Source organism: Lissotriton vulgaris, unplaced genomic scaffold (assembly GCF_964263255.1).
Source record: "Lissotriton vulgaris unplaced genomic scaffold, aLisVul1.2 SCAFFOLD_1549, whole genome shotgun sequence".
NCBI lineage: Eukaryota > Metazoa > Chordata > Amphibia > Caudata > Salamandridae > Lissotriton > Lissotriton vulgaris.
This window is the reverse complement of record NW_028255745.1, coordinates 249,735-271,859: the sequence shown is the minus strand read 5'-3', so window position 1 is coordinate 271,859 and position 22,125 is coordinate 249,735. Positions and strand designations below refer to the sequence as shown.

The following is a 22,125-nucleotide window of genomic DNA, read 5'->3' as shown; positions in this document are numbered from 1 at the left end:
ACAGTTCGGAACCTGCACTAAGTTGGTCTGGACCAATGTGTTAAAAAGTCTGCCGAAAACCCCAGATGCACAGTTTAGGCAGAGGACGTATGTGAAGGTTTGGCGGGTTCAACGGGTTCTAGCAGGGATCCCCACAATCACGCTAGTCCGTGTCAGGTCATGTAGATGGTTACCGAGATATGGTAGCAAATGTGTGCTATCAATCTGTTGTGCGTTGTTCTGGGCTTTCAACCTTGTGGTCTGTTGATAGTTCTGATTTTGGCTGGGAGGTTGAAAGCATTGCACTGGTGAATGTCACGGTGATTGGTCATTAAATCTCCATTTAGTGAGACACAGGACCTATACCTGGCCAGTAGCATAGCAGCAAACAGTGACTTTCAGATTGCGGAGAAAAGCTGCCTTCCATTTTTTCCATGTCTGCGATATTTGCGGAGTAGAGATACTCCGGGGCAGGTAAGACGAGTAAGGCAGCAGACTGGAAGTAAGCAGTATGGCATTCTTGAATGCATACTGACACACATGGTCTTGAGAAGTTAATAAAATAAATAATGATCTGCCTATGCATTGAATTGCATTTAATCTTGACGGTCACTCACAAAAAAATTAAAAAGGGATTCTTTTTTTATTCTACGCAAATTGTGGTCTGAAAAAAAACCTCTTTACTCACTAATTCTTTTAGGAAGACGTCATATAGTGGAACCTAAACGGGCACCCCTGTACATATAACCTGGTTTCCACCACTCAAGCAGAAAAGTGTCACCCCTTTCAATGCATAGTGCAATTTTTTTCTATATATATAGCGGGGGGTCCTGCAATTTGCAAATAGGGTCTGTACAAAACAAAGGCAATGGGAGGGACATCTCAAATTGGAGAGTCCTATTGGACTAGTTTGTACTTTGAAAATAATTAATAATAGAAAACCAATTCTGGTCACAGAAACCAACTCGACCTCTCCCTCTTCAAACACTGAAATGCTGTGCAGTGTAAAATACAGCTTTAGAAATGGACACATACCTGGGGCAGTTTTGTAGAGGGCAGTTCTAGTTGGCAGGCCCGGCGCAGTCTTGCTGACGGGGCTAGGGGGGTTTTGTATCCTCTGCCTTTGTCTCTTCAATTCCTCCTCTCGATCCTGAGCTGCACGGATTTCCTCTTCAATCATGGACAATGTCCGCTGCTTCTTGGACCTCAGTTTGAAGGGTCCTACGGTCACTTCGGGCTCATGCACTTCTGCGGTACTTCTCAGCTCCGCAGCCTGGGAATACTTACTGAAGTAGCCTCCTTCTTGCCGGTTTTCCTCCACGGTGACCCGTGGACCAGAGTGAGATACTGACGAGTGTGCGAGGCTTTTTTCTCCCTCAAGATCAAAATCTTGATAGGACAAAGTCTTTGGTCTGTTAATAGCATCATAGTTCTGTTGTACAGGACAAGATTCCTGTTCTACAAGGGAAGACACATGCTGTACAGGAGAGGGTAGGTGTTGTTGATCAGCCACTGGGCTCTCTTGAGTCTCAGAACCAGGAGAGGTAGGCGTGCTACTTTCTATATGTTTTGTGGATACCTCTTGCTCTGAGGTGTCACTTTGCCCGGTAAGGTCTATTTCTCTGTTTAGCCCTTCTCTTTCAGCTTGTTCAGCTAGAGCCTGCTCTATTGCATTTTGCACCAGGAGGCCAGCGTGGTATTTGAGTTGGTCATCTAGCAACATAGAGTCCATCAAGGTGGAGGAAGGAGAGTAGAATCCTTGGTCACTAAAAGACTTGGACATTCCTTCTAGCCTGAAATCTGTGGGTGTGCCGGTTGGGGGAGTTTGGGGCTGAGAAAAATCTCCAAGTGAATTCTCCTGAAGAGCACTCGTGGTCTCGTTGGATGCCCCACTGTCGCTGATGTTGTCCATGCTGAAGTCATTGGATAGCGTTTCGAATACTGTGGTGTCTTGAGATTTCACAGACAACTCATCCAAGCCAGAATCCGACTCATCCGGAGGGGAGGAAATACTCACAGATCTAAACAAATGATCAGCCATGTCTTGGTCGTCATCCTTTACCACTGTAAAGACTGCTGTGGCACTCGTAAACTCACTTTCTTCAGGCCAAGTTTTGGATCTCATATCATCTCTCGAAGTCCCACTCCACGCAGGCTCTGGTGATTGTTCGGGAATATAGTTGTGATTATCCACATGCTCATTTTCAGGAGCAAACGACACCTTTGAAGCCTTAACTACAGTCACTTCTTCATTAGCCTGCAGTGGTTTTTCACATGTAGTGGTGGACCCAGTCACAGTGACTGAAGTTGTTGGTTTCTTTGGCTGTGGTGGACTTAGTGACTTGTAGAAAGGCTTTACAGTAAAAAGTTTGGGCGTCACCGATCTCCTCGGCCCAACCTGGTGATTTGTCTGCCTTGTATTTTCCATACTCAAAAACTGCTTTCTGGCAGCCGAGAAATCTATTTGCTCTGTAACAATGTCCTCCTTGCTGACAGCAACTGGCTCTGGAGGTACAAAAGTGACAGACTTTGGTTTTGGTGGTGTTACCGACGAGCCCTGCTGCTTCTGCTTGCGCTCTTGGTACTTCTTGTGGGATTCCAGGTTCTCTTCATCCAACTGTTCCTCCAGTGTCTTCTCTTGAGGAGGATTCCACCACTTTGCAGCAATGCCTGGGTTCTTTTTGACAGCTTGACTCCTAATCAGCTCCCTTCTTTCCTTCTCAAGTTCGATAACTTCCTCCGTAGGCCTCACCTTCCTGACTCGGATTTTGTCTTTCTCGTCAATGTCATCAAAAAGCTTTGCAGGCTTCTTATCTTCGTGGAATGCACGCAGCTCAAATTTGGCCTCTTTCTTGATGGTGATTAAGGGCACATCACCATCCTTGGAGGATCGCCTTGAACTGTTTGAAGAGCTCGGGCTCCCGGGATACCTGAAGGTGTCACATGGCTCTTCTCCTCGCTCGAATGGAGAGTGCCCATTCGGCTTGTGCTGCTCTGGCGACACACTGGGTGGACTCTCTTCTACAGCAGGGGGCTGCTTTCGGTCCACCACTATGATTTCCTTTTGGATGAAAGCATGATCATTTGCAACATGAATGGATGGTGCAGTCCCATCTATAGCAGCGGTGCTTGGCTCTGGGGAGGATGTTCCATTTAAGGTGTTCTCCACAGAAGAGTCACAGCAGTTTGCTTCCAGCACCTCATCCAAATACTGAATCTCCTTCGCCACATCACTATCTATGGACTCGTGTGGGTGGTCCAGCCCATTGTGACTGGAAACAGGAGAAAAGCAATTGGTCTGATGATCAATGGAATTTGCTGAAGTCACCAACGTACTGGGCTTGTGCTCTGGAACTGGGATTTCAAACTCCATGTTTTTTTTGTTCACCGAGGATACGCCTGAAGAATCCAAAGGACTGGCACTATTTCGATCTCTATCCTTTTTCAACTTCGTGTCATTGTCATCTGGGATTTTAGGAAGTTTCTAAAAGAAGAAAGAAAGAGAAATAGTTTAGAACTCCAGAAGAACATTGAATTCCTTCACCCTTCTCCACCCCATATCTCTGATTTCGTTGCAATCCGGTAATACACAATACAGCATATGAAATGCGCAATCACTCGGTCTGGTGATATATTAGCATTGAAGGGAAAACCACTTCATCCATAAATCTCCACCTGCTTTTGCCCCATCTTGTCTCCTCCTTTCCTCTTTCCTGATCCTGTTTTCTAATCTCTTTCTGCTTCCCAACATCTACTAACTATGAAATTACTTTAGAATGGTGAAGATTACTACCATATTTGTTCCTGACGGACTTTAGACATATTTCGGGAAAATATCTTTCTACGCTAAACACGGTGATGGTCTGCAACCATGAGCCTCAATGCTAACCTTTTATGGAGCAAGAGAGAACGCCATAGAAATATACCCGGTCATATTTAGTCAGCAGTTATTGGCCATGGTTTGGTAGAAAGTCCCTGTGTAGAGGACTGAATTAAGCTCACTCTCTGGACTGGTGTTGCATAGGTCAGGGGCAAACTGAAGACACAAAAAGACTTGGAGATTGTTTAAACCAGATCTGTTGTTACCAATGCATGATTTGCAGGTTGATGTGAAACTATAAACCATTCAAATTCCCGTTGAATTTATTTTTGCAAAATAATGTAGGCAATATGCATTTATAAGGAATGTTGCAGTAATTTTCGACAGAAAGATACTCTCATATATAGATTTAAAAAGTAGATTGCTACCACAAGTCATGTTGTTCAGCAGTGTCCCAAGATACCCCCAAACACAGCACAGACACCAAACGGAACTGGCGGCCTGAGAACAAATTTAATTCGGATCTTACAATAAGCACTTGAAAGATTGCGTTCTTATCCATATATACAAATGTTATATATATTTATGGAAAAATCACAAGTACCCAAATTAACCTTTTTAGAAAATGGCCACCCAGAAGGACTTTTTGGAGAATTCAATTCGTAACCTACTATGATTCCTAGGCTATACATTTCAGAAATTACATAGCGTATAAGATCTGCTTAAGTAAGTTTAGGAGACAGTTTTGGCTCATGTAAAAAACATTTTGCAGTATCAGAGCGGGACAGAAGTTATCTTATGTACACAAGAAGAAAACAAAATTAGAGGTGTGAGATACGCTCAAAGATAAATTTTCCTCTTAGCTCCTCACCGCAAAGGGTAGGCAGGCAGTGTTAAGGTATATCTAAGAATAACATGGTTCACCGTCCCCGTCCTGCATGGAGTTGTATTTTCCCCTTAAGGTCACGTGAACGGGTGGAGTTAAGTGCGTTCAAAGCACTTTTACCTCAGGCATGGTTTTGAAAATTGTCATTCATGCAGGTTGAAGATTCATTCATAACTTCCCTGCTATTACTGAAGTGGAATGATGGTCTCTTTCTAAGGAACATGAAGGTCTTGCTGCAGAGTCTCGGACAGCGGGCATTGGCATCCACCAGATGGGTAACACCCAAGTACATTCAGGCACGCCATAGGCAGTCGAGCACAAATGGCAATGCAGCGGTTATTCTCCATTACTGTATGGTTTCATCTGATGTATAGTTTCTTACAATGCTTGGTGAAATATCAATGCTCACCCTGAAAACAAGGTGTTCAATTTCTAAACAGTTTCACAAGTAATAAAGATGAACCTGTGTGTGTATATATATATATATATATATATATATATATATATATACACACACACCGGGCCGAGAGCTGTCTACCACATGATATGCTAATGTAAACTTTCAGCAACATTTCGACTCTTAAAAAAAAAAAAAAAAAAAAAAAGAATTTGGACACAATTTACATGGTTTATATGAGGAGAGAACCAAGGTAAGTTTCCAATTCTACTTTTTCCCCTCTGCAGTATTGACAAGAACTACTCTCTATAACTACTGCCTTTGCTGCACCGCTCTAAAGAGAAAGGAGTTGCCAAATTCCCTTACAAGTGAGTGTTTTTATCTACCTCATGAAATTATTTTTATTTGAAGTAGTGCAACAAATTGAAACTGTGGACAATACATTTTTCGTTAGACCCAAAGAACTCACTTCACAATGGCAGGTCTGAAGTGGAGCACTTTCTCGAAGTATGTGCTATTATCTAAGAAAACACACTGGAGGGTAGCACAATTAAATCCCGGAAAAGTATTTTTAACAAAATGTTATTTCAGGTTAAATGAGGAGCACATGACTCTTCAATGGATTCTGAACATTAACTCACTATTTCTTTACTTAAAATAATGCTACAGCTCAGGGTTCATTGTTCTCCTTTGTTGACAACGCCTACCAGCAAGGGAGTAGCCAGAAATGTAAAATACCGCCCCTACTTTGAACCAAACCTTTGGTGATACTGAATGCGTAAAGCAAGTAAGCACGGTATTCATCTAGCCATTTATTATCCCAGCTTTCCAGTCATCCATTCTTTGGTCCTTCACCCCACCCTTTCTTTATTCCAACAATCTACTGAGATTTCATCCATTCATCAGTCCACGGATTCATTCATCCAACTTTCTATCCATCCATCCTTTTATTATTCCATCCAATGACACTTTTTTTCAAACCTAAATCCATCCGTCCTTTCACGCTTGCATCCATAGGTCTTTCATCCTTCCAAACTTCCATCCACCCTTTCTCCCAAACGTACGTTAATTGATTCTTTCACTACTCCATCCAATTTTTCCAACCATCATCCTTGCGCCATTCTCTTACAATTTTCAAACTTCCTTCCTTTCCCTTTTCTACCCTCATTTTTTATTTTTCTCAAAATTATTCTTTCCTTACAATATTACTGATCTATCTGTTCTTTTCAAATGTTTCCATCATCCCTTTTCCTCATTCCACTGGGCTCACTTAACTCGACGGCCACCTCTTAACCCCGCCCTTATCTTTATACGTTTTAAGGGACTTTGTCTGCAGTTTTGAAGAGAGAATGGGCCAAATATAAAACCAATCAACGTCCACCGGTCCCCACATTGCTTTTCAATTTGTTGCAGTTGATACCCATTCCTAGACCGCTAAAATGTGGGTGTCCTACACTACTGCTTACCAGGATTGTTAATTACACACCACAGATCGCAATCTGAGAAGATGTAGGGATCAGAAGTGAACAGGATAATTTTCCTGTGTGAGGAGAGTGTTGAGAACGCAAGAGCGGCCACAGAAAACAACCCTGTGACAAGGAGCAGCCACGTTAATTTTGTGATTGTGTAGAAGAGAATTATTTGAGTGTGTGGCATCTGCAGCTAATTGCTCGACAGAAGGGAGCTGTGGACCCATTTTTTGTTACATAAAAATTTTAAATTAAAAGATGAATTAATTTAATTACAGTGGTATAGGAATAACAGATTACGTATCAATCGCAAAACCAGAAACAATGAATTAGCCTGAGACACAGGATTCTTCACCGGTAAACTTTATCCAACGGCGATAGAACCAGCATCAAAATAAAAAAAGTTTTTTTGTGCATTTAAGTGCAATTTTTCCAGCGTTTTATTAGCCTAAGAATCCAACTATGCCTGGATGTAAAAACGCTCTACCACGTGTTTTTGAAAAAGCTGCCCCCCATATCTGAACACGAGTCCTTCCTACTCCACAGTACTACTCTTTGTGCTGATTCTGTATTTTGTGAAAAAAACACACTACAACATGGCAAAGTCGTGCCCATCTATTACCTAGAAAAATGTGGTGTTAAAAGTAGAAACCATTAGAGAAGCAGTAAGTCCACAAGCTATTCTTCATTTATTGGCAGAAAACTCTGTATTAAGGTGATACCACATCACCCAGCAGAGGGAGCGAACTCAGCTCATCCATGAACTATTCATGTCATGCCCTATAATGACTGCCCAAGCTACAGAGCAGACGAGCTTCCAATGCGCCCGGGCTTCAATTAAATGGTTTCCATGCGCCATGAATCATCAACATCATCAGATATTCACTCACAATGCACAATCAAAAAATAATGATTTTGGAAAATAAAAATTCTGAAGCACTTTATTTAAGAAAGCAATCCGCCAAAGTTGAACAAAGAGCAAACTATACATTAAAGTGCCAACAAAACAGCAACAGAGAGGGCAACACAAAGTCCTGTCATGGAACGGAATGTAATTTAAACACTTGACATAATCAACTAGAGGACCATGCTACAAACCCACAGAATGGAGCGGTCTAGCCGGAGTCCCACAGGTGATACCAAGAAGTTAATTATACATTGGTAATCGCTCAGAAAGTAAACACCCCGCTTGAAAGATTAGGGGCCTGATTCACAAAAGACCTGGGCACTCGTGCAGAGGCTCCCCTGCGACAGCGGGAGCTCTGCCACTTGGGCGGAATCTCAGCAACAAGAATTCTGACTGCGGAGAATCCGCCTTAAGTATGGAGACTCCCCCAACGAGCATTCTCACTGCTGAGATTCCGCCCCGAGTGTGGAGACTCCCCCAACGAGAATTCTCACTGCGGAGATTCTGCCTCGAGTATGGAGACTCCCCAACGAGAATTCTCACTGCGGAGATTCCGCCCCGAGTGTAGAGACTCCCCCAACGACAATTCTCACTGCTGAGATTCTGTTACTAGTACGGAGACTTCACTGCGACTGCGCGACCACCGCCACGAGTGCAGAGGCCCTTTGTGAATCAGGTTTGGGTGTTTGACGTGGACTCAACTCCAGGGTACAGTAGTTCAAAGCATTAATTATTTGCGGGAAAGTGCCAAGCTGTTTTCCATAAACCTTTTCTTGTGGAGTGCAAATTCTAGTTTCCGAGTACGGTGAAACAAGCGGAGTCTCACTTTTTAGGAGCTGTGCTTGTCCGAGTTTAAAAATCATTATTTCCCAGAGTCCCACATTAGAAGGGGATGTAGTACCACAGTTGGGGCGCCAAACATTTTATTTGCGTCTTTGACACACATTAATGTTTAGTGACGAATTCAAAGGTGTGAAGCACTCATCACATTCACTGCAGAAAAAGAAACCGACTTTAACTTTTAATTACATCGGGTGCAAGCACAGAGAAGAATCTTTTCGCTGTATAACCCCTACTTTTGGTCTTTTTTGTGGATCTCGTGGAATCGAGTGAGATTGGTTCACAGAAGAGACACACAGATGAAGAAAAAAAGGAGACAGTTTAATAAGCTAATGAGGAACAGGAAGAAGAAAGAGGAGGAAGAAGAGAAAGAAGAAAGGAAGACGGGAGAAACAGAAAGAGGAAGAAGAGAGAAAGAAAGAGGGTGGAGAAGGATAGACAGAAGTAAAAGTGAAAGAGGTGGAAAGAAAGGAGAGTTTACGTCCAACCCATTCAGCTTGGAGATAAAAAACGAAATTGAAAGAACACATTTCTTGTTCTTTCCTTGACGTGCAGGAAAGCATGGAATATTTGTTACGTAAAAAGCAGAGAATTCATTCATTTTCAAGCTAGACATAGGAGACTGTAGCACAGCAAGGGGGCGTTAGCAGGCGGGGCATGGTCTGGATATATGAAAGGCGACGAGTCACCCTGCGTTCGCCATCTTAATCAAAATTGCAAGATCAACAATAGCCCTGGGCCTAAAGCTACAGAGATGCTTCAAGATACAAGCAAATATTGGCATGCACATACAATTTCAGGCGTGGTGTGCGAAGTGACCCTAGCCAAAGGACTCAAAACCTGCCCTCTTTTGCAGGCCAGGGCCCAGGCCCAACTTTTCTTTGGCATGCATTTATCTGTGGTTTCCTTACAGACCGGAATTGCCTCGTGCCGCTTTACCATACATACTGGGTGAACACGAAGAAAAGTGGGCTGCAAGACAAAACATTCACCATTCGTGTCCACTTTTGTCTTTTGATTTGCTTTGGTTGTGGTTTAAGTGGGCATTGTCTGTCAACTACAGATACTAGGCTATGTAAATGTGGTAAATTTATAATGATAGGTGAAAGAAATCCTCTCTGGGGCTTGTCCTTTCAGTACGCCTTAGGTGTTGAGGGAGAGTATGATTAGCTCAAAGTAGGAGAACAAAGATTGCAAAGCAGTAATGGTTGCTCCAAATACTAGAACTTTCTTCGTATTGCACATTTCATCTACCAGACTGTGATACTGAGCACTGTCAGTAGTGAGTAGTGTGATAATATTATCACAAAGGGCGCGCTCCTTTAACATAAAACATGGTGGTTTCTTAAACTTTCTTGAAGAAATATATTCATTGATCACAATCAAACGTTTGGTGTTGATGACATTCTTTCTTTATTCAAACACTTAGTGTTCATCAAGTTCAAAGATTTTCGAAATTCATTATAATCATGAATTCATGAATTGAGTTTCATTATACCCAATCCATTTCGGGTTATCCAACTAACCCTTCATCAGGGGTCTGTGAAAGAAACATACAGGACCTTAGAATTCAGAACATAACATCAAAATAATATGTTGCTTCTAATTACCAACTAACATTCTAATTCAAAACTATACATTCCTTATGTTTTACGTTCTTCATCAATTTGGTCATATGATGCAAGACAATACAATAACTGCTAAGAGAGATGCTTCTTTTGGTCTTTTTACCTTAAGGGGCCACGTCCCTTTATTCTGCTTGGCTCCAGTAACAAGGTCCACTTCCCAGCCTTTCTCTGCCATGCACCTAGTGTTATGTGGAGGGTGTTTTGTTGTTCTGGTAAAGGGCGTGTTAAGACAGATTTCTGTTCTCCAGGCAGGCATTACAATGTTGTCTAACTAATTGAGTTAAAGAAGCGTCGGCACCTGAGAACAGCCTCTGTGGCCGTAGACATTGAAGAAGGACGAGTATGACGATACTCAAACTATTTTAAGCGTTGTATTAAAATTGGAATAGAGCCAATCAACGTTACATTATGCTCTTCAAATTAAGGACCAATAAAGATTATGTATATGCATACTTCAAAATAAATGGGAACTGATGCAATGACAAATTATAACAATAATATGAATCGTTAGTAATCTTATTTTTGAGCCTAATATGAAGGAGTGCGTGCCAGGCAGATGTCTTCTGCATTATTGTGACAACACTTATAGCGCTTCTTTACCCTGACAAAGCGGTGAATCTCATCAGATGGGTAGCTCGCTAGGCCGATATCTAGTGCTTCTTTCCCGGACAAGGTGCTGAAAGTAATTCGTTTTAAGCACCAAACACTATTCAATAGCACGGACGGCTCGCTAGAACCCCGTTCAAAGCATCCGCCCTGGAATGTCCGGCGCCGCGTTGAGTAAAGTTCAAAGTAATATCACATGAAGCGTGTGAAACTTTAATTAGATAAAAATAACATCCCGCCAATCGTGTGCTCTGAGCATTCCCTGCATGTTTAAACCAGGCATCACTTTCAAAACTCACCTCTGCGTGGAGACAAAGAGAAACAACACTGATGTGCGATCGGATTTTTAACAAGCGTGCAGGAGCGTGTGAGAGCGTGGTGGGAGCGTGTGAGGCTGAGAGGAGATGCCATGCGTGCTCATCGCCTGTCCAGGCACGCACATGGTTTGTCTCCCTTCGCGCCTCAAAGAGACGACAATAGTCTCGCCAAGGCGAAGCAGTGCTTGCGTTGCATTCGCTAGGCGAGACCTAAAAAACTGATGGACAGGAATGCGATTCTGGGCGATTACCAGTCGTGGAGATCAAAGAAAGCACTCCACCCATCACTTGAAGGTCTGGCTTGGAGACAGATTTATGTGTAATCAATAAAACTCATAAATAAAAGACACTTACATACATATTGGGACTGTGGGCCAGCTCCCTCCTCCATTCGATCTGATCAGCTGTTATTTTGCTGGCTAAAGCTAAAAGGGTTTCTGTATCTGTTTAAGTACATCTGCCTGCTAGGAAGCATGTGCACGGTTCTATTAAAACTAGTTCTTCATCTTTGTTCTGAAAAAAAAAAACTAGTTCTTCACGTTTTTATTTTTAATAATCCACACGCTGTTCGCTGGTTACGTTGTTCCCGTACTTGCCGTTTAAGTATGAGTGTGCTAAACCCGCTTTTTTATTGTTGAATCATTTTTAAAGTATGTGCATGACATGTTCATGTGCAATAAAAGGTAGAAATTAAGCAAAGAATGGAAAGATGAACTCTGTGTGGCCCTGGGAAAGTGACCTCACAGAGGCCTCGAGACTGGATCTGAATCATGGAATGAGTGTGCCAGACTTCCCAGAATCCATCGTCATTTTGTTTGCAATAGATCAAATCAATGTGGATAATACGGAAAAGGAAGTTCAAAATCTGCGGAATGTTTTAGTTGTAATTTAACCTAATTAAAACCACCCACAACCCGTTTTGTGGTCAGCTAACTCCATGAAACCGTTTGACGCAGCATGGGGCAGCCACGCTCCTCTTAAAATGGACAAAAAACACTATGACGCAGTTCTTATCCAAGACGCAGCTCCGTCACAGGTACGTCACGCACGAGCGACAGGTCCCACTCCTTAGTGATGCCCAGCTTATTCCCAGGTCTACTATGCATAACACTGAGACTTCCACACATTTTTGGATAGTATTACTTCATTATTTTGTAATGTTTACACATGGCGACTGTCTGTCCAAATATCTCTCCCCACTAACAGTTTAAAAACCAAATACAGAAGTAAGCAACCGAAACATGGCCAGTTCATCTTTATGAAGGACCTTCCCTGTGTGTGAATGCATGTTGCCACGTTGTTAGTAATTTTTGATTCATCTGAGCTGGAAACAAAATGTTTGTTAAACTCTGCATATTATACAGCAGATAATGGATTATATGACAAATGCATAATTAAGTGAAAAAAAGCTGCGGCTGCAACACCGCATACTTTCAGTGGCCCTGCCTGTAAGGGACAAAAAAACTGAAAGGAAGTCAACCCATTACACCAATTTTCAAATGCGTCAAAACCTAGCGGACAACTTGGTCATAAAAGACAACAACGTTTGTTAAACTGGAAAAAAGTTGTAGTGCTCTCTCCGCAACATCAAATTATAAAAGTAAAAATGTGAGTGCTTCACAATTACAATTTGTATTCACTATTGATCACAATCTAACAGAAGAAAATCCCTTGAAAAGGGTTGAGGGACCAATGTGGTGATTAGTAACAGCCCATGACCAGAACAGCGCCAACATGAAGAGAGCCTCACCATCCCAAAGCGTGCAGGGCAACAATGGCGGGATTGAGCGGGTCCATCAAGCAGAGTCTGACAATGTGCGTGCTACACAACTTCCCTGTTCATAATCCATTTATCGCAATTCCAGCAGGGTCCCTGAGCCATCAAAGGCATGCGGTGACCCGCTGCCCTGCAAATTTAATTTACTTAGGCCATAGAGAGGAGACACGTGTTGATGGAAGAGCTCGCGCTCACCCAAGCCAGGCTCTCATGGCCCGAAGACCTGTTGAGGCCTTGTGAGGACCCACAGGACAAAGCCACTATTGAGGCACGGGGCTTAGCATGAGGGGGGACTGCACTTTCTTAGTCACAAGCACTGCCCTTGACAGAAGAGATCTTTCCCTTCATGGGGCAGGGTGCAGATGTGGATTCTCATAAACCTGCCCCCACCAGCCCGATGTAGGCAGAAGTTTTAGAGATATCTGTTTGAGAAAAAAATTGATACTCTAATTCAATTATGAGTGGGCAAGAGGGCAGACTTTGCAAAGTGGCCCTTTACAATCCTCACATTCAGCACCAATCAGGTCCCTGTCAGGCAGTAAATGTCAGCATGATATCAATAAATTCACAGGAAAGGATAATGATTAATGATGCACCCAAGATAGCAAACAGCAAAGTACCAGCAATGATGTTTGCCGACGACACTCTATTGCTCTCAAAGTCACCGATGGGCATTCAGAGGATCCTCGACAACTTCAAGGATTTCTGTTACAGTAGGGGCCTCGAGATTAATTGTCAATAGACCAAATATATGGTCTCTAACCCAACCAGCTCTACTCGCCCTAATCCCAGCCTGCATGGCATTCCATTGGAGAGGGTGTCCGTATTGGAGTACCTTGGGGTCACTTTAACTGAAAAAAATTGATTGGTGGGCTCAAACTAACAAAACAAGCCAGAAGCTAGCTCAGAACACAGGAGGGTTGATCAAGCTATTTAGGAACTCTTTCCATAAACCTATCGGACCACTCTTGGAAATCGACAAAGTGCAAACAAGGGGTGCTGTAATGTACGGGGCTGAACTTTGAGAGCATAGTTCTCTAAAAAACATCAAGTCTGTGAACACCTTTGTCAGGCAGTTATTTGGTCTCCCCCCTCAGTTCTCCCCTTACACCGGTTCGTTTGGACTTCGGGTAAGGCCAATTGCAGACAAAATTGCTCTTAGACCCCTAATGTTTTGCCATTGCTTATGGGTAACCACGGAATTGGCTGTGTATAGGGATGAGTTAAAGGAGATCCTGGGCTTGCAGGGCGCTGGGAAACTACTGTGGCTCGCATGTGTCAGGGACTCATTTCTAGACATGGGCAGAGCGAGTCTATGGCACAAGCCTGAGGAAGCTTGCCCCACAATTTCTAGAAAAAAATTGGTTTGGAGTTACAAGGAGGGTAAAGTCACCTGTGTACTGGGATGCTCAGCTACAGGATCATTAACAGTTGCGTTTTTGAGAATAAAAGATCAGTACATCCTAGAGCCTGCCCTGAATGAGATACTACCTGCACTAGCGAGGAAACTGTATATTCAATTTAGGAACTGGGTTCTCGCGCAGCTCGTTCTCTCCAACAAATGGGCAGGTACATTTTCTCTAGGTGGTACGGCCGGTAGCAATGCAGAGGAGTCAGAGATGCATGTATTCTTTTTCTGCCCTGGCTACAGAAAATCCAGACACCATTGGTTGACCCAATTATGTAGAAATCTGGGGACCTAACACTGTACAGAGGCATTTAGGTTGCTGAAATACAATACACTATCCCCAATTGTATTTGCAGTGTCACGTTCAGTGGCGCAACAAACGTTTAAGTGGCCCCCCTGGAATGTACATGGAGGGGCCCCCGCTCCAGAATTAATCCTGAGCGCTCAGGCCCAAGTACTGTGCTGAGGGGGCGCCTTGTAGCTCAGGTCCCCCCGCACAGCAGGGGTCTGACGTTACGCCCCTGGTCACGTTTCCTACTCGCCATGTGGTGTGTGCGTAAGCCACTCTTGAAAACCAATGGGCAGGACTAAGCCGACAAAAAACTTTTTCCTTTTTAATCGGGCATGCTCCATTTTTAAAACTAATCTTTTTATCTGTGTTTTTATAGAGTGCTCTTTTATAGTGTTTTACTAATATGAAGTGTATCAGCTTTATCTCTGGCCAATATTTGTATATTTTATTAATAGGGCATTTTGTATGTGTTATGTATTTTACGTAATAATGTGGAATAATAGTTTGCAACTGTAATATAGGACTTTGGTCCTTTGAGTCTATGTACTGGAGGATGCATTTATGTATCATCAGTTTATTGCGCCTGCACTTTTATGGTCTAATGACCGCAGTAAAGTGTTTTTAAATGAATTGAATTCACAGGAAAATTTGCCTGAGAGTTCAGCGGTGAGCAGTAGAGCCAGGAGATTCGTATTCAAACCCAGACTTTCGTTTAGACAAAAATTGTATGATCATGGTCAAGCTAGGCCCTTTGTTGGTGTTCGTCAACTCCTCTGTGAATTTGGGATCATGAGCTAAAAGCACAGCCTTGGGCAGATGAATCCCCTCTACCTTCACGAAACACAATCCTATACCATGTCAACAGGCTCCGTAGGTCTAGAGTACGGTAAAGGGAGACTATATTCGAAAAGCCTGTTACCAGAAGATGGTGATGAAGAGCTATATTCAATGGCATAACCCGAGATAAATCAACAGTTCAAAAGGAACACATTTTAAATTAATGTAAATGTGAACGTGGCACCGCAGGTGCTCTAGAACCCCCCCACACACAAAGATGTCACTCAACACAATATTGACAAGAGCTTGTGTGAGTAGACTGAAGGAGAGTGAATATGCGAATACCACATCAAATACAGACCAGCACACAGACTTCAAAATCTCATTGGGACTGGCAGTCCCTCAGCAGCTCATTGGGACTGGCATTCCCTCAGCAGCACAGGAGGGTAAGATGTGCCATCCTCCAACCCAGAGGAAGAAGGGAGGCAAATAAACAGCTGTGTTCAGAGTAGAGAAGAAAGAACATCTCCACATGCACATGGCAACCCCACTTATACACCTAGCACTGTGCTTTAAGCAGTTCCATGAAACTAAGCCCAGTCATGCTCAGACTGCAGAGGGCCGATACAAAGGGTAACAGAAGTAGAAGTCAACAGTAGGGATAGTAATTGTAGCATTTCCAGAGTGTGTTAAACCAGAAGGCATCAAAGCGCTAATACGGAGGAAGTTGTAAGACAGGTACCAAGCCAAGCAGGGAAAACCTCAAATATCTAACAAATCTGAGGGAAGACTACTTCGCTAATAACCACGTTTTCACCTGCTTACGAAAAATCAGGTACAAATTTGAACTGCTGATGTGTTCCGGGAGAGAGTTCATCAGCCTGGCGGCCACCAATGTAAGGTTCCAATCACTCCACCTGGCTTTCCTACAGTTAGGAACTACCATCTTACATCGTCCAGCTGATTTCAGAGACCTCATTGGAACATACCAATTAAAGGCCGTCCTGAGATAACGCTACCCTTGTGAATGGAGAGCCTTGTTGGATTACAGTAGCTCTTTAACACAGGATGCAGCAAGAACGAAGGGCCAGTAGGGGTCTTTTGTGATATGCCTGGAAGGGCAGGAGATGGAAGCAGGAGCAGTGGATGGTTCCGGTGTACGCAGGAACACTATCCGAATAAAAAGAGAGCGGGGCTTAGTCAATTACAATATATACATCAAAAAAATACAGAAAGAAGTGTTTCTGGCAGTATACCTAGAACTATATAAACAAAAGGAGAGAGCAAGGGATTTTTTCAAGTGTGTGAAAGGAAAAAATACTCCCAGTCCCCTGGACTGGGATATAAAATTAACAAGGAAGGAGTATCACCACCGAGACCTTAGCAAAAGGTTCTGAATGGGATGTCAATGAAAAAAGGAAAATTTTAGTTTTATTGAAAAACTTCCCGTGATTTTGTGTGTGTTCGTCCTGTGTTATTATCGTGAGCTGAACATAAATGCATGCATTTAGAATTATGTCTGTGAGTTCTGATGGGTCACCTACCCATAATTTGGATGCAAGTGACTTATCTAATTACAATTACTGCCACCATGCACACCATTGATCTAGTGTGTCTGAGTGAGCGAAAGAGTGCTAACATATAGCACCTGCCAGCTTTTACTATACGACAAACAAGCACCATAAAAACGAAGTACAATCGTTTATGTGCTCTGAGCACAGTATTGGTTGGTTGTATAATCGGAATGGGATTCGCATGAAACATGCAGACATGTGAGATTCGACACTACGTTACAGGCACGTATTTGTTTGTTTGTGACTGCTTTTCCTTTGTTCCTCCCACAGGTCTTACTTTTTCCTCGCCTATTTAGGTTTGAGCCTACGCCTATTGCCGATTTTTGCAATTAGGCAAAAGGAATCTAGGAGCGGCTGCTCGTTAGTGTGTGCAGACCACCCATTTTACTTGTTTCTGGTCCTGACGAAAACCTGTGATTTACATTTAAGGTTGAAACATGTAGACCATTTACATAGATACTCACAGTCATAATCACCTACTAGTATCTTCTCACCCTTTTTTAATATTGTCCAGGAGCCCTTGAATAAAAAAATTTCAAATGGTCATACCAGGAAAATTTTTAACACCACTTTTTGCACTTTACACTAAAAAAAACAGCTCCACTGTAGTTCAGGTGTCGCAGAACACCCTGATGGCACTCGGCGGTCAGGGTGGACCCCGATGATGAAGCATGTCACCAACCAGGTTGGTGAGGGAGGGGTTTTTAATAAAAGGAAAATTTTCCTTTTTTCATTGACATCCCATTCAGAACCTTTTGCTATGGTCTTGGTGGTGATACTCCTTTGTTAATTCAGTATACCTAGAACCTCATAGCAAGTCATCCATTCCTTCAGAGCAAACAAGTCCAATTAAGTTGCGGCTTAAAATTTCTTCTTTGTGAAACATAAGACAAGGACAACCCTATATGCTTATGGGGACCGGGGTCAATATATAAAGCATACACATCAGTCCCATTGGACTTCAAGCCCTGGAAACCTCTGTTACTTGAAGAAATCCAACAACTAATACCAATTTAAAACATATATATACCATATATGTTGAGACGCAATGAAGACAGGAGGACACAAAAATAGGTGGCTAATGGTTTTCGGTCAAGTTCATGTATTAACAATTCTATGAAGTAATATGTGGGTAAGTAAACCGTGTGCAGATGACGCAGTGCCAAAATGTGAACAAATGTTTAAAACACATCTACATTAAGACACTGTTTAACTCCCCTGGTTTTGCACAATATTCACTGGTATAACTCTTAGGGTGCTGTGAGATACTCCGTAGTCCCTACTGCTATGAATTCATCTGAAAACCAAGGAGGGGTGTGTCGACGTTTCAACCTTATGCGAATTTAAGGGTTTCCTCAGGACCAAGTCATCTAACCGCTTCGTATAGACAGCTCGGTCTATAGGAAGTAGGTTCATAGCAGCAGACTGAAGCAGGTGTCTCTACCGCTCATGACGGTCTGTTTTAGGGTAAAACCGACCTGCAAATTTAGTAAGGATTTTTGATTGCCGAAAACAGTGTTTGGATTACTAAGGGTGTTGCAATTAATTAAATGAGCGGCACAAACAGACTTGCATGTTGGTTGAATGGTCAGATGACCTGCTTCTGAGTCGCTTGATTCAATTCTCTACAACGTGTTGTTCCAATAAAGCCATCAAAGTGTCCGTCGAGCCAAAATGGCAAGTTTTTTCTTTACTGTGGACAGGCCTTGTACTTCATCAGTATGAGCTGACAGCCCGAGACCATATACAGCATAACAAAAGAGTCTAACAGATCTACAAACTCAAAGCCTTTATCGGGGTTGAGCCGACACGCTGCTAATACACAAGCGAATACAGACGCCATAGTGATTGGATGCGAATATTGGCACCATTCAAAACTATCCTTCTTGACCGTCAATAAAGATGAATATTTAAATTGAAGGATTGGCCTGCTCTATTAAAAATAAGGCGATTACTGTCACGCATACTGGAAGTTTGGAATAACATAATTCTGGAACACACTTGACATAATCTCTGTATCTTTCGCCCTGAAGAAGTCCTCTGGACGAAACGCGTTGACTACGCTCTGTATGAAGATTTTTATTAAAAGAAAACTTTAAGCCCAACTGAATTGATTCTTTAAATCATTATTTTGACTATCATTGTTACTGTGTATTGCGGGGGAGTGCTGAACCATTGTGTTTCATTTCAGTCTAACAGAATGTGATGTAAATAATGTATACGTGGGGTTCATAATGTTCCTGAAGATTATGGGCCTGGTTGTCCTATTGTATACATGCTCCGATATCAGAATGCATCTCTAATAAGAAAATTACATCACTCGTCGCTAGTTAAAGCTTATTACAAAAAAGTAGGGAAGTTACTATGCCTCCTCCCTCTCGCGACCCTCTCTTGGGGCTGTCCACGACATCACTGGCGGAAGATGGGAGCCCTGTCAGTTAAGTGTGACAGGAATTAATTCTCTCACACAGCATGAAGACTGGCCACTGCATGCCCTGCCTCCCTTGCCCTTCAGAATGCTGCAACCAGCCACAGAAGCAGAGATGCTTTCCTTTTTCCTCTCAAGAAATGTGCGTCTGTCTACATAACCCCCAGATGTCCTGCACAGTGGCGCCTCTCTGACTTGGCCCACAACACTTCACATAAACACACAAGACTTCTAAAAAATAATAAAATTGAAATGTAGTTGGTGTGGGGAGGGGGGGGGGGTCATGCTCTGTTTCTTTAGCTCAGCTCCTCAGTCAAATTAAATGGGCTTGGGATTAGCCCCCCCCCCTTTAAGAAAACATTCCAGGCAGCAGCGGCTTCTCAGTTATGGTGGAGGAGCATCCTGCCACCTTCCAGCAGCCAGAAAAAAAGTTTTTAAAAAATACAATAGTAAAAACTCTTGTTTATTATCGTTTTATTTTTCTCTTGGAGCAGAGTCTTGGGGGGTGGTGAAAGACTGAGTGGGGAGCGGCTGACCATCTCAAGCCGGTCCAAACCCACATGCGCAGTGAAGCTCTCTTCAACCCCAGCTGCATTGCTGGGTTGTAGAGAGCAGACACAGGCTCCCAGTCTGTGTGGGAGCATAACTCATCGGCAACCAGGCCAATCCTGACGCTGCTTTCAGCAGCATGAAAGCAGCATCAGGATTGGCTGCAGTGCAATCTGGGAGCCTGTGCCTGGCGAAGCGAGGAGCGCGATGCAGCAAGCAGGTGAGTGTTTTGTTTTTTTCCTTATTTGTAATACTGATAAAAAATGTTAACATATTTAGAGGCACTGTATATACCATGTGTAACTACTACCTAACACCTCTGAAAGCTAAAAGGCTGAATCTACCGGGCCTGGCATCAAAACTGCAACATGCAGGCTTCACACAAATTCCAGCAGAGAGTATGACGTACATACCAAGATGTCTTCCCAATTGGTATGTTTGATAGATTTGGTACCAGAAAACTGCCAGAGTGAAATCATGGTTCTAGCCCTGGGCTTTCATTTAACACAGTGCATTCTGGCAGATGTAGTCCCAATTTCTCTTCCATCGGCCCGAAATAACGTGATATTCATGGGGACATGGCGGCTCCAGGCAAGCCCGACCATGGATAGTTGGGCACCGGTAATATTGTGGGGGGAAAATAAAGTAATTTACCATATGTACCCAAAAGCATGGACATTCTTACCGACTTCAGAGAACATCAGCGTTCAGCACTTCCACCCAACCCCCCCTCCCCCCTCCCACGCCCCCTCACTCTTTGACTGGATTAGTAAGGGTTAATGGAAGGCACATGCTTTAGTCCAGATGCGGCTTGTACGCCCTGGTCTAAAACATGCATGCTAACTTCGATCATATTATAAAAACGCGTTTCAGTTTTTCTACAGCGTCTGCATGTCGCTGAACTGCAGCTTCACTACCCGAAGTCCTCGAATGCGCCTGGAAGCTCACGTGTGGCTGATAGGAGCACAGCTTGTAAGGCAAACAGCGTGGAACCGAATATACACAGTAAGCTCTCATGTTAAAAATTAAAATGTTCCCGCCTCGAATAAAGCAAGCTCATTGGGCACAAAAAGATTGGCGCAGGTTTTGTGTGTGAGCATAGAAGGGAGCGCTTATACATCACAGAACTTCATGGCGCTAGAAGACCACAATAGTAGACACGGATATGTGGGAAGGTAATAGACGCAACCTCGCCGGGTCAGAGATCGCAACATCTCGGCGCACGGTCTGTGGTCAGCATAGCCCATTGTAAAGTGCCTACGGACGCATCTCACTGCTGGACTTAACCCCCTCCCTCCCGTTAGAGTCAGCAGTCTACAACACAACGCACAGGGTACATTCCCTTCCGACCCCCTCCGTGTTAAACAGTTTTTTGTGAATGCTCACAGAATACCAGGCAGGAAACACACACAGCACATGGCCTTATCCAAGCCTGTGAAACAAACATTGGCACAAGAAAGTTTACCTTCTAGGTTTCCTCCTTTCTTTTCTCTGGCAGCTTGTCCAGCAGCAACAAAGTGTCCACTCGCCATAAAGCCACCTCTCCGCAGCTTCTCTCAAATCAAAAATCCCCTCCTCCCTGCCTCCTTCACAGCGGCATGACGTCATGCGGGGAGGGGGTGGCCCTGACACAGTCCATACAAAGAGACCCTTTTAACTTAAAAAAAAAAAGAAACATACGATGACGTTTCGGGAGCAGAGTGAAGGAAGTGGTTGAGCTATTTCGCAAGTTTTTTTTGGTCCGGAATGCGGGCGCCGAGGAAATCTCCCAAAAAAGGGAATTCGTTGAACTTCAGTTCTGGGTGATTTCATGGAAGTGAGAGCACATGTCCCAGAGCTGCGCTGCAGTGCCCGGTGAAGGCGCTAGAGGGCGGCACAGCGACGGCTACGAGGCAGGACCGTGGCGGGACAAGCTGGTCTGTCTGTCTGTCCGACAGACTCTCAGCTCCGTCTCCCCTCCGTGCCGCTTGGAATGCAGTCTGCGGCCGGCGTCTCTGTGCAGACGGATGCAGCACCCTCCCCAGAGGGAGGGGGCGGCGCAAGAAAAACAGAGGAGAGAATTCCAAAGGAAATTCCCAAGCTGCGAGTGTATTCATTTCTCAGCCCTGCAGTAGCATCCAGTGCATTGTGGGGGTGTCAGGGCTCAAGTAATTGAAGAAACCCGCAGAGTGCTGTCGAAAACTCAGGCCAGAAGTCAACCGAGGTTTCTGCTACAGCATCATCCTCCTTAGCTCATCCTTAGCTCGCCGGTTTCTTGTTCGCTTAGGGGCGTAGCTTCCATTTGTGCAGCAGGTGCAGTGGCACCAAGGTCAGGGGGCCCGAGGGGCCTGCTGAACCCCGAATATTGCTCTTTGTTATTTATCAAGCTGCAACCAGTGCGGGGCATTTCATACACAGCACTACATGACAAGGGAGCAGCAGCCCACCCCGATTGACAGTTTGGCAAATAAAACTTTAGCAACATTCGAAGC

The 22,125-nt window shown here is 43.7% G+C and overlaps 1 protein-coding gene across 4 annotated transcripts in view; it reads right to left on the bottom strand.

Annotated features, from left to right (window-relative positions):
• The window catches only part of LOC147659019 (A-kinase anchor protein 2-like), a 265,438-nt gene that overhangs the window by 35,232 nt on the left and 208,081 nt on the right, over nucleotides 1-22,125 (bottom strand). For 3 of the 4 annotated variants that reach the window (XM_086952037.1, XM_086952035.1, XM_086952034.1), the window contains exon 2: nucleotides 1,015-3,463. In XM_086952037.1, coding sequence (XP_086808163.1) covers nucleotides 1,015-3,352 — 2,338 coding nt within the window. In that variant the 5' untranslated portion in view covers nucleotides 3,353-3,463. Of the gene's footprint in view, nucleotides 1-1,014; nucleotides 3,464-21,119; nucleotides 21,565-22,125 lie in introns of those variants that run through there. The other variant, XM_086952036.1, reaches the window with a different exon arrangement.